This window comes from Emydura macquarii, unplaced genomic scaffold (genome assembly GCF_026122565.2).
Source record: "Emydura macquarii macquarii isolate MOO-44397 ecotype Brisbane River unplaced genomic scaffold, CSIRO-AGI_Emac_v2 contig_705, whole genome shotgun sequence".
Classification (NCBI taxonomy): domain Eukaryota; kingdom Metazoa; phylum Chordata; order Testudines; family Chelidae; genus Emydura; species Emydura macquarii.
In genome coordinates, this window is record NW_027130842.1 from 9,219,267 (window position 1) to 9,236,128 (window position 16,862).

The following is a 16,862-nucleotide window of genomic DNA, read 5'->3' on the forward strand; positions in this document are numbered from 1 at the left end:
CAGACCCCATTTCTGTGTCTGTATTTTGGGAATCCATATCTATTTCTCAATTTTGATCTGCACAGTACTACCACATCTGCTGCTGTTCTACTAATCTAAATTTTCACACACTTTGACAAAATTTGAAGACTGTTGCACTTTCCTTCTCTGTTTTACCCTTATCTCTCCTTCACCACTCCAAAGATTCACCTTTCAGCCACCAAGTGTTCCAGCCAAAATTTGGAGGTGCTCCTTTCAGAGTTAATTAAACCACTCTATACAGGTCACTGATGAGGTTACGGGTACTCCCTCCATGCAGGGCTCTGTATACTCTCAATGCAGTGTCCTCAGGGCTTGCTAGAATAAGCAAATGAGAGCAGAAACCAAATATGAATATCTTATATGGCACTACAGAGCATGGGGCCAAAAGGTACTGTGTCTACACTAGAGAAGTTCTATAAAAATGTTTCATTGTTGCTAACATTGATTCAGCTCCACCAGTAATATCAACATTGGCAACTTCAGTGTAGCTGAACTGAGGGCTGCTGCTAACACTTTTATGTAATTTTCTGCTCTAAATCTAACTAATTGATCCAATTTGGACTTCCTCTTTAAGCAAATCTCTTATTTAAACTAAACCTATTGTTAAATTATGAGCATGAAAATCTTTAAATTTTTTAGGTTGCTGAGTTAAATGCAGTAGGTAAAGTCTTAAATATCAAAGATCCAAGCAGTATGAGTTACTAGATGTGTTGACAGAGAAAATGGTTCTTCCGCTGTTCGTGAGCAAAAAAGATAAGTGAAACTACCAAAGCTCTTAATGTTTTTGGTCCCAAAGACAGTGGCAGTAGATAGCAGCATAAGCCACCCCACCACTGGTCATTGCACACACCAGCTTAACCACTGTCTTTGGAATCTTAAATTTTGTTCATTCTTAATCATGATAAGGAAAGGAGCATCCCTCAGGTGCTGTACTCTTCCAACCACCACTCCAACTCTTCCATCATGCCTCATTTTTGTGGTATTGTGTCCCATTTGCCTTCCAGGCAGTTCTAATTTTTCATTTTTCAGGTAGTTTAGCTGAAGCTCTTTCTCCTCAGCAAGTCTGGGAACATTGCTAAGATACCAGTTCCCAGCTTTTTAAGAGCTCAAACTTTGGTTCTGTGATCCAACTTATAATTTCAGTGTTGAGTGCTTTGATCTTTGACACCGACTTAGCACTTTGATTCGTTAGTTGTTTCATAATTTCAACAGTTGTTGCTTCGGTGTTTTCCAAGGACTCAGCTCCTATTCACTTCCACACCTATTTGTTCTTTAAGGAAGTTGTTTGTTTGTTCAACCCCAAGGAGGGAGGGAGGAAGGAAGGACTGACCATCAGTTTTAAGGGATGCTGATGCATCAGAAAGATGTCATTAACTTCAGCAAATATCCATTGTATCCTTGGAAATTTAAATATGGTGTGCAGGAGTGTTCTGTATCTGCAGGGGTCACCATATGCACTCACTCTTGCAGGGAGCATCTCAAATTGCTGCTCGGGGCACCTCAGAGAGACTCTCACAAATCCGGCACAAGGTCAATCAGAGTGCTTCGAAAGAGAAATCTTCAAAATATAAAGCTGAGTCAGTTTTGTTGCAGATCGTGGGAATGAAAACTCAGTGTTGGCACTGCCTGTGTCAATAGACTCAATTTACCTGTAGGATTAGTGGCCTAGCTTCATCAACAAAGTGTCCTGCACCTTCCTGAAAGCTGGACTCCACTAGTCTCCAGGTGTTGGCAACTGAAGTTAGTGGTAATGACCTGAATTGATAACTGATCAAAGAAACTTTAGATAGTTACCCACAAAGCCTTTGTATCTCTTTTAGAGGTAGAAGACTGGCAATGTGCTCTGGACCTATGGATACTTGTCAAGAATTGAAAGCATCTCCAATTTCTTGTGCATGAAGAGTACTTTCAATTTTGTGTTGTCTTTTGGGCTAGCATTAGTGCCAAATAGCTATACAAAATGCTCAGCCTAACAGTGTATGTGTTTTCCTACTTGAACAATTGGCTGTTCAATGACACCATTCCGGGAATTTCCAAGGATCAGTCTTTCACCACTGGATTATAAACTACCCAATGTCCCAACTTGTCCTTTCCAATCAAATGGAATATACAAAGTCGTCTTGGCCCAGGCCAGGATCTGGGACTGCTGGTCTGGTGGAAATAATATACGAGGGTCAGCAAGTGACATATTGGATGATGCTACAAATGTTTGGCCTTATGAGGCAGCTGTAGTGGACCTTTGAAGCATGCAACACATGACCTTTCACAACTAATTAGTATGACATCATATCCAGGCCTTCCAGGCCTCAGTGGCCTAGTAGCAGACCAGACACAATCTTCTATAGGGACTGGATTTCCAAGTGCCACCCATTCACATTGCAGTGATCCCATATACACCCAACTTGTGATATGGAGGACATTTGTTATATCCAGAAACAGCAGCTGCCAATTTGTGTTCTAGAAATCTGTGGTCCTCTACATTTTAAGGGCCCCCAGATACCTGGTATTCCAAAATATGATCCTGATTTAAAGAAGGTCATTCAGGCCACCATATAGCATATAAATAAGCAGAGAGGCAATGGATTGTGCCTCCTATCTCAGAGTCATGCAAGTGTGGTGATGGTCTTTGACCCACAAGTTATTTTGGTTACCACATTTCTAACATGAAAAGAGAACATGGACACAAACAGATTAAGTTGATCCAAGATATTTCCTTTTGAATCAGTGAATGAGGAATCAGTTAGTCCTTCTGCATGGGATACTAGAGATACTGTTTGCTAATCATCTCAACAAGAAGCTATTGGTTCATAGCACTAGAATAGAACATGCTAACAAGTGATGCTTTCTCCATGCCCTGGGAAGAGAGGCTCCTGTAAGGCTTTCCATCAATAACATCAGTAGCAAAAATGCTGGCAAAGCTCAAGCAACCAGTGGTGAGTGATCTTCATAATCCCATGATGCCTAGTCAAGGTATGGTTTTCAACTTGGTTGCAGATGAATAAAGCATATTCTGTAGGCTCAGAATCTGGTCTTGGATGGCCACTCAGAACCAAGACATCTTGCTGCATTCAACCTCTTCCTGACAGTGTAGTTCCTGGCAAGTAAAAATCCAAAGGCATGAGGTCTAAGAAGTGGCTCAAGTCCCCCTAACATCTTGGAAATAATTTACTAGAAGAACTTAAAATTACACATGGAAAAAATTTCTGATGTTGTGTGAACAGACTCCTTTATTTCACTTGAAACTTCTTGAACAACCTTCTTCACGTGTCTTAGTCTAACTCTATCTAAATTCATTTGGTACCTGCTTTGACCCATCATTCATTGAAGGTAGATCAGTGCTTCCATAGTCCCTCATCATCAGGTTCATGTAGGGGCCCAGGGCTTGACACATTTTAATTGTACCACCCTTTCCAATTAAAATGTCTCTTGTGTCATGAAACATTAATATGGTCCTGACAGATTATTTTTGAAAACACTTAGGGCTTGTCTTCACTTACCTTAGAGATTCGGCGGCAGTTGACCAGAGTTACGCAAGCTACACAAAAAACTTGCATAACTCTTGTCAACTTCTCTGCTTCTGTTCTGCGTGCCGTCTTCACTGCACTGTGCCCCTGTCGATGCAGCGCTACACCACTTGAGAAGGTGGTCTTAATATGTCGATTTCTGGATCGACTGAGCGGGTCTTCACTGACTGCTCAGTCAATCCAGAGAAGTCGATCTGACGGCTGCAAATTTGCCGCCATCAGTGAAGACATAGCCTTAGTGATTATTTTCTTTTTGGCAGAGACTTCAGCTTTCAGAATTTCAGACTCTAGTAACTGATCTTCCTAGTTCAAGCTTTACAAGGATAAGTTGGTGCTGCAGAGTCATCTTAAAAAATAGTGATGGAGTTCCTCCTTACTGAGCATATTGGCGGGATGTTTTTCTCTTATTCACATGCCCTGCCAAAGCCCTTCTTTATGTCCATAATGTTAAAAGGTCCTTCCATTCTATCTGGAGCACTAAATACCACACACAAAGTCCACCCAATTTATTGCTTTGTTTGATATCCATCGCTAAAATGGCTTGATTGACTTAGCTTGAAGCTGAAAAAACATGTTAACTCAGTTGATCTTAGTCAGAGCAATTTCCCCTCTGCCTTCAAAAGTTTCTATTTCAGACACATGCAGACCAGCCACATCATCCCTGCAGCACATATTTACAAAGCAACACTGTTTGAATTCAGCCTCTAAAGTGAAATCCTGCTTTGGTCTCACCCGTGCAGAACGTATTTCTGAAGCAGGGCAGCCCAAACTCTCCCATCTCCTTGATATGTTGCTTATGAGATATCCCTTTAATTGGCTATACTTTTGAAGTTTTTTTTTCCTACAGGCTATCAGACTTGATAAGCTTAATATTTTTAAGAGAGATCATCTCATATGAAGAAAAAACCTTCTTGTACATGTTACTACCCTTTTTCTTCTTTGCTGCTTGTTAGTTTCAGTTTTGCCTTTACATTTTTTTAATCTCCAGGAGTTAAAATCTTATACAGCTGGTATCTTTAGAGCAGGAGGAAACTACTTAATATATAATTCTTCATTTCTGAAGATAACCTCTTGCATAATTTTTGCTCTTTCACTCAAGTTTCTAGGGGAATTTTAAGATGGTAGTCTGTCTTTGTTCTGCTTTTTGAGTAATTAATCTTTTCAATCATTTTATTTATGATTGACTACTTTGGGGCGGCGGGGAGGCATTGCTTCCCAAAAACATTAGAAGCTGACTGAAAAGTTCCAAGTGTGGTGTTTACGGCTGGGAGTTTGTATGTGATCACCAGTCTGGGTCATGGTCTAGCCCATTACTTCTGCCTTTGGAGAGTTCGGTCTGTTTTGTACTAGTGAGGCCCAGAAATGAGAATCCTGCAAAGTAATATATTTTTTTTTAAATTACAAGGTAAATAAGCTTTGTCCTCTTCAAATGCAACCAAATTAGGGAAAAGGGGAAACTTGTTCACTCCAAGGTGGTAAAAACTTTTTCTATTTGATTACTTTCCATGCGTATTTCCCTAAGAATGGAATAGATGCTCAAAAAAAAAATTACAAAATGAAAGTCTCTTCTAGTGAAACTGTTCTTCCAAAAGCAACCTATCTTGACTGTATAGTGTGGGTTTAAAGTGAAGTGAGCATACCTACAAATATCCCATGTGAGTTTTCTGGATGAATGAGTTTTAATCTTAATTCCTAATTAGAATAAGCAAAATGTCCAAATATGAAAGTGTGGGTACATTTTTTTCTCAGTGATGACAGTAAAATTTTGTGCTGGATATTAATTGTTCAATGCTATTTTACATTTTGTGTTACTGGGGTGTTTTTAGGTCTCAATATCAATGACCTATCTGATTCACTACATCTTCCATGTGTCACCACTGAGGTCATGACCCCACTGAATTATACTTATTTGCAACCAAGCTATCGCAGCACTGTTAGTAGTGTGATTAAAAAGGATAAGAGGAGGAAGAGTGTACTGTAGTTTGTAAATATAAGTTGAGAAACTGAACAATAATCATAATAAAGGTAGTCCTCCTTAACTTAAATGATCTTTTAATTCTCTTCTCAAGTTTGCCAAGTTTAAGGCCACTCTTGGATGTATATTACCTGCCACTTACCAACATGCGGATAGCCAGAACATTCTGCTTCACCAACAATGGACAGGCGTTGTATCTTGTCTCACCTACAGAAATCCAGAGAATCACCTACAGTCAAGAAACTTGTGAAAACCTACAGGTAAAGATTAAAAATATTGTTGTTTCTTCATAAATCGGTATCTCTACAAGCCCCAGCTCTTAATTCTTGATAATCACAGTATATAACACATCATGATATCTGGTGCTTCAGTTCCTTTTCTCTCAAATGGTGTTGTGAAACATCCCTTCTACGACTGTGGGGCATCTTTTCCTTTTTTTTGTTAGTCGTGTTCCATGTGAAACTTCCTCGATAACTCTTGAGTTAAGTACTTCAAAATTCCTCCAGTCCAAATAGTAGTAATCAAAAATGCATCTTGACAGAGGCAGAAACTCAAAGCATTTTGATGGTGGTATTATGCTGCAGAAGTTTCAGATACTAACAGTGAGAGTCTCACCTTTTCTTTGGCCCCATATGCCAAGTAAAAGAGCCAGAGCAGTATAAAGGGAATCTACAAGCCGTAGTTCTGGATGGGGAAGAATTCCCCCAGTGTAGGAACGGTGGAAGATGCACATGCAACGAGCAACGTGTTTTAGGATCTGGGCATTATACTTTTTGGAAAAGTACTGTGGGATCTTCAATATCCATGCACAGTTTAATGTAACTAAGTATACGAGCCTGATTCTTAGTCCATTTAGTCATCTGTTCTGGTTGGGATCTAAGGAGGATACCAGCATCTCAGAACAAAGATAAGGGCATTTTCATTTACCTTTATGCCTTAAGTGCAAATTTTAATATCACTGTAGAAACAAATAAATTCTGGAATATAAATAACCAGAAGTCTATCCTCTGACATCCATCAGGAATATGTGTACTGTACATCTTCTTATACTATTACATACATATCTATTTTAGAATTAAGTTCATGAGAACTATTGTTCCCATGCAGGATCAGTTATTTTCTCTCTGATGAGCTTCTGAGTGAAATCATAGAATCATAGAAGGTTAGGATTGGAGGGGACCTCAGGAGGTCATCTAGTCCAACCCCCAGCTCAATGTAGGACAACCCCAATTAAATCATCCCAGCAAAGGCTTTGTCAAGCGGGTCTTCTAAACCTCTAAGAATGGAGATTCCACCACCTCCCTAGGTAACCCATTCCTGTGCTTTACCAACCTCCTAGTGAAAAAGTTTTTCCTAATATCCAAACTAGACCTCCACCACTGCAGCATGAGACCACTGCTCCTTGTTCTGTCATCGGCCACCATTGATGCATTGCATCCGGACCCATGGACTTGTTTATGTCCAGCTTTTCTAAATCATCCCGAACCTGTTCTTTCACCACTGAGGGCTGCTCACCTCCTCCCCATACAGTGCTGCCCAGTGCAGTAGTCTGGAAGCTGACCTTGTCTACAAAGACAGAGGCAAAAAAAGCACTGAGTACTTCAGTTTTTTCCACATCATCTGTCACAAGGTTGTCTCCCCCATTCAGTAAGAGGTCCACACTTTCCCTGATGATCTTCTTGTTGCTGACATACCTGTAGAAATCCTTCTTGTTACCCTACATGTCCCTTGCTAGCTGGAACTCCAGTTATGCTTTGGCCTTCCTGATATCACCCCTGCATGATTGAGCAATATTTGTATAGTCCTCCCTAGTCATCTGTCCAAGCTTCCACTTCTTAATAGGTTCCTTTTTGTGTTTAAGCTCACCAGAGATTTCTCTGTTAAGCCAAGCTGGTTGTCTGCCATATTTGCTATTCTTTCTGCACGTCGAGATGATTTGTTCATGCATGTTCCATAAGGTTTATTTAAAATACAGCCAGCTCTCCTGGACTCCTTTCCACCTTCATATTGACCTCCCAGGGGATCCTGGCCATCAGTTCCCTGAGGGAGTCAAAGTCTGCTTTTCTGAAGTCCAGGGTCCATATTCTGCTGCTCTCCTTTCTTCCTTTTGTCAGGATCCTGAACTCGACCATCTCATGGTCATTGCTGCCCAAGTTGCCATCCATTTCTGCTTCCCCTACCAATTCTTCCCTGTTTGTGAGCAGCAGGTCATGAGGAGCATGGCCCCTAGTTGGTTCCTTCAGCACTTGCACCAGGAAGTTGTCCCCAATACACTCTCAAAAAAACTCCCTAGATTGTTTGTGCACTGCTATATTGCTCTCCCAGCAGATGTCAGAGTGATTGAAGTTCCCCATGAAAACCAGGGCCTCTGATCTGGAAACTTCTGTTACTTGTCTGAGGAAAGCCTCGTCTATGTCATCCTGGTCTGGTGGTCTAGAGCAGACACCCACCACCACATCACCCTTCTTGCTCTTGTCTCTAAACTTAACCCAGAGATTCTCAACGGAGCCATATAAAAAAAGTGCCCCTGAAAGGAGGATAACATTTTGCAGGAGTTTTCAAGTAGCACAGTAGGGGTGAACTCTTAGCCCCACTGAAGTTAATGGCAAAACTCCCATTAACTTCAGAGAGGCCCAGATTTCACCCTAGAATTTCAGAAAGTGTGTGTGTGAATATCCAGTTGCTATCCATCCTAATGTGATCTAATCTTAAAAATTCCAAAACTAAGACAACTTTTCAGTCACATCTGTAATTCAAAAGAAAAGTTTTTGTTTTAATTGGACCTGATTTACATGTTGATTTGTGTGTTTTGCATATTAGACATCAGAAAAAAATCTTAAAGGCAGCTCATTGTATAATGAAGACCTGGTGCCACAATGAAATATTGAATAGCCACAGATTAGCGTGAGAACCTATGGAAAAGACTCGACTTGAAATTATACACTATTTAAAAAATTAGGAAGGATAACATGAATAAAACATAAGATTGGACATAAACTAGACATGTTAATGTCACAAATGTGGTAATTGTAGTTTCAGCAAGAAGAGAGTTAAGAGTTGCCCAAGGTTTTAGCTGAGAGAAGACATGGCTATTCTCAAATATTTCTTTTCAAGTACTCTTGAATTACAAGCTCCAACTATTAAAGATATCAGATGACTTCGAAGTGTTTCCTGCTCTGGTGTTGACTTCTATTAAGGTATATTGCCAAACAAAGATGATACAATTTTTCTGAATATTTGCTGCAAAATTCTGTCCTAGTGTGAGCATGTTGCATTATGAAACTGCAAACCATGAAAGTAGATGGTAAAGTGAAAATGTACTCTGTAATCTTGTGTTTTATAATAGTCTAAAAAAAGGAAATCTGATGTTACTAGCAATAATGATTTTTTTTTTTCATTACAAAGGAAATGTTGGGTGAACTCTTCACTCCAGTAGAAACACCAGAAGCGCCAAACAGGGGTTTCTTTAAAGGCCTGTTTGGAGGTGGTGCACAGTCACTCGACAGAGAAGAACTCTGTAAGTTTGTGTCTTTTATTTAGAAAAGTATTTCCAAATGAGAAAAGTAGGTGAACCATGCAGAATGTATTTAAATATTCTATATAAATTGTAAATTAAAATAAGATTAAGGTTGCAAACAGAAGCAACTCAGAAACTGGGATACAAGATAAGATTCCCTGTGCAAACGTAACTCTGATGAAGTGGGTTGCAGCCCATGAAAGCTTATGCCTGCAGAAATTTGTTAGTCTTTAAGGTGCTACAGAACTCTCATTGTTTTTGCTGTATACAGACTAACATGGCTACCCCTCTGAAACATAACTCTAACATCTTATTTGTATGCAATATAAAGAAATTCTTAAGTACGAGATTACATATTATTGTTTTCCACTGAATCTTCTGCCTCATTTGTGCAGGGGTTGGATGGTACAATAAATAAAATAGCCGATACATAATATTCATCATCGCCATTCTCATACCTGATTCACTGAGCACCATCCACTCACTGTATTGATGACTCAGATATGGGGAAAATGGTAAATAATGAAGTGGACAGGTCACTAATACAGAGAGATCTGGATCACTTGGTAAGCTGGGTGCAAACAAACAATATGCATTTTAATATGGCCACACGTAAAGTTATAAATCTAGAAACAAAGATGCTTACAAGACAGGCAATTTTATCCTGGGAAGCAATGCCGCTGGAAAAAAGTCTTGGGGATCCTAGTGAAGAATCAGCTGAACAGAAGGTCCTAGTGCAATACTGGCCGCAAAGGCTGATGTGATCCTTGGATGTATAAAGAGGGGAACATGGAGTAGAAGTGGGGAAGGATATAGTCACCTCTCTATTTGGCACTGATGCAGTCACTACTGGAATATTGTCTACTTTTAGTGTCTATAATTCAAGGATGCTGAAAAATTAAAGAGAATTCAGAGAAGAGCCACAAGAATAATTAAAGGTTTAGAAGACAGACCTTATAGTGATAGATTCAAGGAGCTCAATTTATTTAGTTCAACAAATGAAGGTTAAGCTGTGACTCGATTCCAGTCTGTAAGTATCTAAATGGAGAACAGAAATTTGAAAATGAGCTCTTCAGTCTAGCAGACAAAAATGTAACAATATCCAGTGGCTGTAAATTGAAATTAAACAAATTCAAGTGGAATAAGGCATAATATTTTTAACAGTGAGGGCGATAACCATTGGAACGCTTGACCAAGGGTCATGTTGATTCTGCATCACTGGAAATCAAGATTGGATGTTTTTCTAAAAGATACGCTCTATTTCAAACTGTACCTAACTCAAAGATCTATGGCTTGTGCTGTACAGGACATCAGACTAGATAATCACAGTGCTCCCTTCTGGCTTTATAACCTATGAATGAGACAGAGGTCTGGACCACCTCTTCTTTATTCACTCACACCACCTAACTCCTACTACAGTGAATGAGGCAGGAGTTCTATGTGCTTCATTCACTCCATATCCCTGTCTCACCACTCAACTTGTTCACTAAAAGAGGCAGAGATGGTGTGGGCCAGTGGGGGAGCCATGACACTGTAATTCAAGTTTGTATTGTGATACATATGCACAAGGTTGTATAATTAAGATTGTGTGGGACACATTTATTTTTGTTACTTCAAGGGGTTTTTTTTTCAGTACTTCAATTTTCAACTATACTAGTCTTTTACTGGAATTTTTATGTAGAATGTTACGGGGGGAGAGATTGTTTTTTTCTTGTTTTAAAGAAAAACTATTTCCATCATGCACAACTACTTGCTAGGCAGCACTGTAAAGCTCTTTTTAATGTATATGCAATCATAGAAAGGACTGTTTGTCTCTTTCCATATGCTCTTTGAGATTCCCATGCATTATCATAGACCATTACCACATGCACCTATACCTTAAAAACTAAATTCATCTTCATTTTCTCATGCATGCATGAGCATATTTCATGTGTTGAATGTTGAGAGATCGTCTTTTGGATTGACATTTGCACTTATATGTATGCATGTATAGTGCCAATATAATATTGGCAGATCATTTATCATGTAGCAAAAAACAGTGTTTTCACAATGAACATTTATTAAACCATTGTAACACAGCTAAGGAAAAACAATTTTCACCATACCACAGAGGAGTATATTTGTAAGATAAGGATTACGTCCTTGCCATATTTCAAGTCTTCTCCATTTTCCACTGAAACTCTAGACCTATCTATAAAAAGGTCACAAGTGAATTTTGTTTAGTTGTTTTATAACTACAAAAGTCTGCGTTTTCACTCACGCTTTTCTCAAAAACAGCAAACCTATCTTGGCTCAAATTTCTGCATGAAATGTAAAAGTTTGACCAAGTTATTCAAGCATCTGAAAATGTCTCCAGAATGGCAGGTTTAATTATAAGCATCACTACAGACTCTGCTTGTAATCTAAACGAAACAATTAATTGATGCCATTCTTTTTATAAGCATTGAGTGATATAATTCTATACTGTTAAATGGAGCAAGAACCATTCTGTAAAGAAATATAAAATCTGACCAGAAAAATCTCAAGATATTGCAACAAACCCTTTCAATCAGACGTGAATATTCTGATAACAATAAGAATAAATTGAAATGAAAATTTTAAGAAATAATGTAACAGAAATTGAGTAAACTTTTTTCTTTTTGATAGCAGACACTATTTTGTTTTTTAAGCTAAGACTGTAACAGATCATAAAAAATAATTTTTCTCTGATGAAATGATCATCACAAATATCAGATAATTAGTATGATTTTTAATCAGGTCTGCCATTAGGCATTTGGTGTCCTAAGTGAAAAATAATTTGGCACTCCTTTTGGCTAATGAAAAAGAGTAGTCATTTTACAATAGCATGTGATATAATAGCATTTTTTAAACAATAGTATAAACGTATTTGTGTGTTTTATTCAAACAGAACATTTTATTGTAATAGAATGACTAAATGAAGGATCATTTTGAGTTCAATTACTATTTTTTTTTCTGCTTTGAAATTGGAATTAAATAGTATCAAATGTTATAAATTGGTTAACTTTTCAGTTATAAGAAGCCTTATTTTTCTGTTTTGGGTATCCTTGAATATATCTAGTTGGAGAATCAGCATCTGGAAAGGCATCAAGAAGTCTTGCTCAGCATATCCCAGGGCCTGGTGGTATTGAAGGTGTTAAAGGAGCAGCATCTGGAGTAATTGGTGAACTAGCACGAGCCAGGATAGCACTAGACGAAAGAGGGCAGAAACTAGGAGAACTGGATGAAAGAACAGCAGCTATGCTAAGTAGTGCTGATTCTTTCTCTAAACATGCTCATGAGGTGAGTCCTGTTGTGCATCAACATGGTGCTATTTCAGAGTTGTGTAAGATGCGCAATTAACTTGATGTTGACTGAAAAACAGAACAGATACCCAAGAAATGGGAATCAGTATCATTAATAGTTAACACTTCCTTTGTCTTCCTATGGAATATTACTTTTTTCCCTAATAGTTAAGTAGACATTATTTCTGCTGTTAAAGTAACCAGCCTCACTGTATAGGAATTTGATACAGAGCTGAACTGTGCCTATCTGCCACCTGTGGTGGTGGATACTGCATGTCAGTTTCCATTGTTAAAGGAATTCATGTCATGGAGTCAGGTATCTTTAGTGTACTTTGTTTATTTACATTATGTATGTACATGTTCTGTTTACACTATGCACATGAGTCCTGAGGACCTTAAATGCAGGTAGACCAACTGCACACAAACAATTCCAGAAACCCGTTTGATTGCTCTGAGCAGCCACCAGGAACAGATACCCTCATTGCTGGGCCTCCTGGTCTCTACCTGACCTGCTATCTACCACTGAACTTTCCTGTCCTTTTTGAGCTGTCACCCTCACAATCAGTAGCCGGAAAGGCAGCAGCAGATTGACCCTTAGTAGATTCGTGATGGAATCCATTGAAGAAATTCATCACAATGTGAACAACTTTATGAGATGATGAAAAATAAAGAACTGGTTGCCTTTTATTCAACTGTATCTCTATGGCATTGGATGGAAATGTTAATTGTATTTATATCTTTTACTTTTTTATTTATTTTTAGATGATGTTGAAGTACAAGGATAAGAAATGGTACCAGTTCTGACAACCTACATCCATATAGATCTATTTAACTTTATCTCGAGGAAAGAAAATCTCCTTTTTTCTTTTAATTAATTTCTGCAGAACCATTGGAGTTGGAGGAGTGTTCACTATTGGATAGTGTTGTTTCCTAGCACAAATCATACACAGTTTTACCTCAGTCATATGGCTTTAACTGAGGAGCATTATATTTAAAGCAGACACATACGAAAACTTGAGTGTTTGTCTTAGCTGTGGGTTTACTCAGAGCTTGGGAACAGAGCAGATGACACAGGACACTTGGAGAAGAGAAGCAAAGGGGAAATGATGTGAGGTGGGCAGAGGCAATACAGGATGAATCCTGTGTTAATATGTCATATGCCAAAAGTTTCTGTGCTATTGTAACTGCTGCCAGTGTTTCACCCTCCTCTGAGGGGAGGCAATAAATCAGGGGTCCAAGAGCTGGAATAAAGTTGTGTTTGTCTTACTGAACTATTAATATCTGACTTTCACCTACCCTCCTTTCCATTGTTACTGAAGAAGAGTTGTACTCTGTTTGCCACCATCTCTCTGATCAGACAAGCTGGAAGTTTGAAAGATCCATTTTGAAAATGTACACACAGTTGACCTTTTCCTAGTCTCTTCTTGGACCCCGATCTAATATTCTTGTATTCACATTATACTCTGTCAAGTGCAGAACAAAAGGATAAATCATTTTTGCATTAAAAAGAAAGATCAAGTGAATAATATGACTGAACTGCGTGTCATGCTGGGAGTTTTCATTTGTGTTATGGCTGTGTGATGTGAAAAGTGAAAACATCTCCATTGTGGTGAGAAGAATACTTCAGTGTCTCTTATGTATCTTCAGTCATTCAGCTAAATCTTTTTTTCCAACAAAAAACACCAAACAAAAACCCAAGTATTGGTTCAGTTTGTAAAATATTTGGAATTGGCTATGGGTTTCATTCATCCTGCGAATTTTTATAAATGTTTAACAGACTGTACTTTTACAGCCATTGTTGAGACAGTTTTAAGCAAAAACTGCAGCTAACTTACATGCCCCTTCAGTTCTTTATTACCAAAACAGATAACCTTGGACTCAGGTTTCAAATCGTTTTAAACTCAGTGATGATGCTGTTTCATGGATAAGGGCAAGCATCTAATGTGAGGTAGTTAACATTCTTTGAGTTGATTTCTTAAATCCTGTTTGTAGAGCTACTGTGAAGTTTGTATCTTAGTAGCATCAACCATTGAAGACATACTTAAAATTGGAGTTAGTCTGTAAACAATGTTTTCAGTACATGGGTCTGATACTGAAAATGAACGATAGAGGTTCTCAGTATTTCAGGAAGTGGAGGACCCCTATTTAAATTTGGGCAGGAAAATATTTAAGCAGTTGTGCTAAATCAAAACAGCATGGTATGTGAGCGAATGACTGCTGCACCAAAGCCATAACAGTAGGGATGAACAGAGTTAGAAAGAAAAAGAATCCCTTAGAAGAAAATGTTTACATGGTAAAAACTGAGTGATTTCATTATTTTAATCTCAAACTGGAAATAGTGACTAATTAATTGCGATTTGCAAGGGCGAATAGTTAGAGAATAAGAGCTGATAAATTTTCTGAAAAGTTTCCTATATTAAATCATTAAGATAAACTTCTCTTAGCACCTTAGCTCTATATGTTTGTCATGCAGTCCTCTTCAAGTATTTCCAGGGCAAAATTTGTTATGTTTATATCTAATTGAAAAATGCTGTCATGAGTACATACGTTTACAGTAAACTTGGCTTATTATTTAAGAGATGCAAGATGAGAAGGGTTAAAGACTCTTAATTCAGTTAAAAAAAATTCAGTTTTTCCCAGAAAATGTGTTTAGAATTTGTACACAAAGTGGTGAATTAACTTAATTTTTTTTGGGGGGACGAGGAAGTTGCTAAATCAAAAGTCAGTGAATTCCATTACCAATACCTGAGGGTGTGCCACAGATCCTGCCATTCTGTGGTGTATCACACAAGATAACGAGTCTGACTCTATGGAATTAAAATTTTTATTAGGGAAAAAAAGTAGTGCACCATGTAAAGCATAAAAAGAAAGCAGTTAGTGATGTGGATATGAAAATGCTAACAAGAAGCACTCTAAATTCTTGATAGTTCTCCATATAGGGGGGAATTATATTAGCCCCAGCTATTTAACTCAGTTTGCCACACACTTGTTTCATCTCTTTTGTATGTTACCTATTTCAGTTTTGCAATGTTAGTTTGCCTATTGTTTGCCTAACAATAAATTAATATTGTATTTGTTTGCAATCCAGCAGCAGAAAACTAGATAAACTTACATGAGATCAATTTAAAAAGAAATTCTGAAGTGGTGGATAAATTTTTCCCTCATTCTTAAATTCAAATTAGTTCTGTTACTTAGACTCAACTGAGACAGACTGCATTTCAGGGCAACAGGAATCTATCCAAGAAGCTACTCTGATCAGTCTTTGGGAGAGATGTTCTCAGCAGTGCTTATCAAATCATGATGTCAGATCCATGGAAGCTGCCGTCGGATTAAGAGAGAAGTCTTGCTTAGTCTTCTCAGCGAGAAGCATTTGACAGCACTCAGCAAGCAAAGCAAAATAGGAGGGAATGAGAGAGCATATTCTAGAACATGGAAGATGTCTGTTTCTTTGGCACTGAAGAGTCTCATAGTTTCCATAGCATCGTTTGTTTCTTATGTGTCATGGTATATAACTTAGTTTGAAAAATCAGTGAAATGATCATTGCTTATAAAATGAACGCACAATGGCTCTTTAATCAATTATAGGGACCACATAGCCAATTTTAATTGCTTTTTAATCTAAAATGTTTGTCAGTGTTTTTCCTTGGAAAGAAGTTTGTGATACAGAAGCTATGTTACATTTTATTTGCTGTTATTGGACAAATCATTTTGTACAGTGAATTCATAATTGAAACAAAGAGGGGAAACATCACCTTTTATCTTGTTGGTTAGCGTTTCAGTTGTTTGAACCTTTTTTCTGTGTTTGGAAAAATATCAGAATACAGCTGAATTATTACACTGTTCTCTCTTTTTATGGAAGTGCAAGAAACTGCTGCTATCAATGTTGTGTATCACATTTAATTTAATTATCTTAAACTGAAGAAGCTTTTCTTGTGTTTAGAAATCCTGCCAAATTCTTATTTTTTTCTGAATGTTATTTCATATAAATATGAGCATATTCCAAATAAGTCTGAAACTGTTACACCACTGGCATCTCGAGAGATTTGTTTTTTGGAAAATGGTCAGTTAGAAAGTACAACACTAATTTACAACTGTATTCTTTGTCTGTTTTTATACATCTGTTTTGCTTAAGGTACTCCTTGCATGACAATTACATTAGAAAGCTATATCCAAAGGTGATTTTTTTTGGCAGTGAATTTTTTTCCTGGCTTAATAAATAGCACTGATCTGACCTGAACTTTAAACTTGAAATTGTTTCCTGCACTTTAATTCAAGCTTGATATTTTATTCCTCAATTTTATTTTCCGTATTTCTGTAGTCCAGATTCATTATTTGTATATAAACACATTCATACAATACTCAGTGCTTAGAACAGACTAGTCCTCGCATCTGATAATTAGTTTATAATATAATTTGGAAAGTGCTTTTTTTTTAATCAACAAAAATTGTGTATATAAATATATACAATATAGAATCCTAATGAAAGGCACTTACCCTGTGTCAGCATCTGTGGTTTTTAAATT

The 16,862-nt window shown here is 37.8% G+C and overlaps 1 protein-coding gene across 2 annotated transcripts in view; it reads left to right on the forward strand.

The window, feature by feature from the left end:
* STXBP5 (syntaxin binding protein 5) overlaps nucleotides 1-13,590 on the forward strand; it is a 166,954-nt gene extending 153,364 nt beyond the window's left edge. For both annotated transcript variants that reach the window (XM_067542368.1, XM_067542372.1), the window contains exons 26-29: nucleotides 5,615-5,780; nucleotides 8,926-9,037; nucleotides 12,117-12,337; nucleotides 13,102-13,590. In XM_067542368.1, the coding sequence (XP_067398469.1) occupies nucleotides 5,615-5,780; nucleotides 8,926-9,037; nucleotides 12,117-12,337; nucleotides 13,102-13,143 (541 nt within the window). In that variant the 3' untranslated portion in view covers nucleotides 13,144-13,590. The remainder of the gene's footprint in view (nucleotides 1-5,614; nucleotides 5,781-8,925; nucleotides 9,038-12,116; nucleotides 12,338-13,101) is intronic.
* Nucleotides 13,591-16,862: the final 3,272 nt, after the last annotated feature.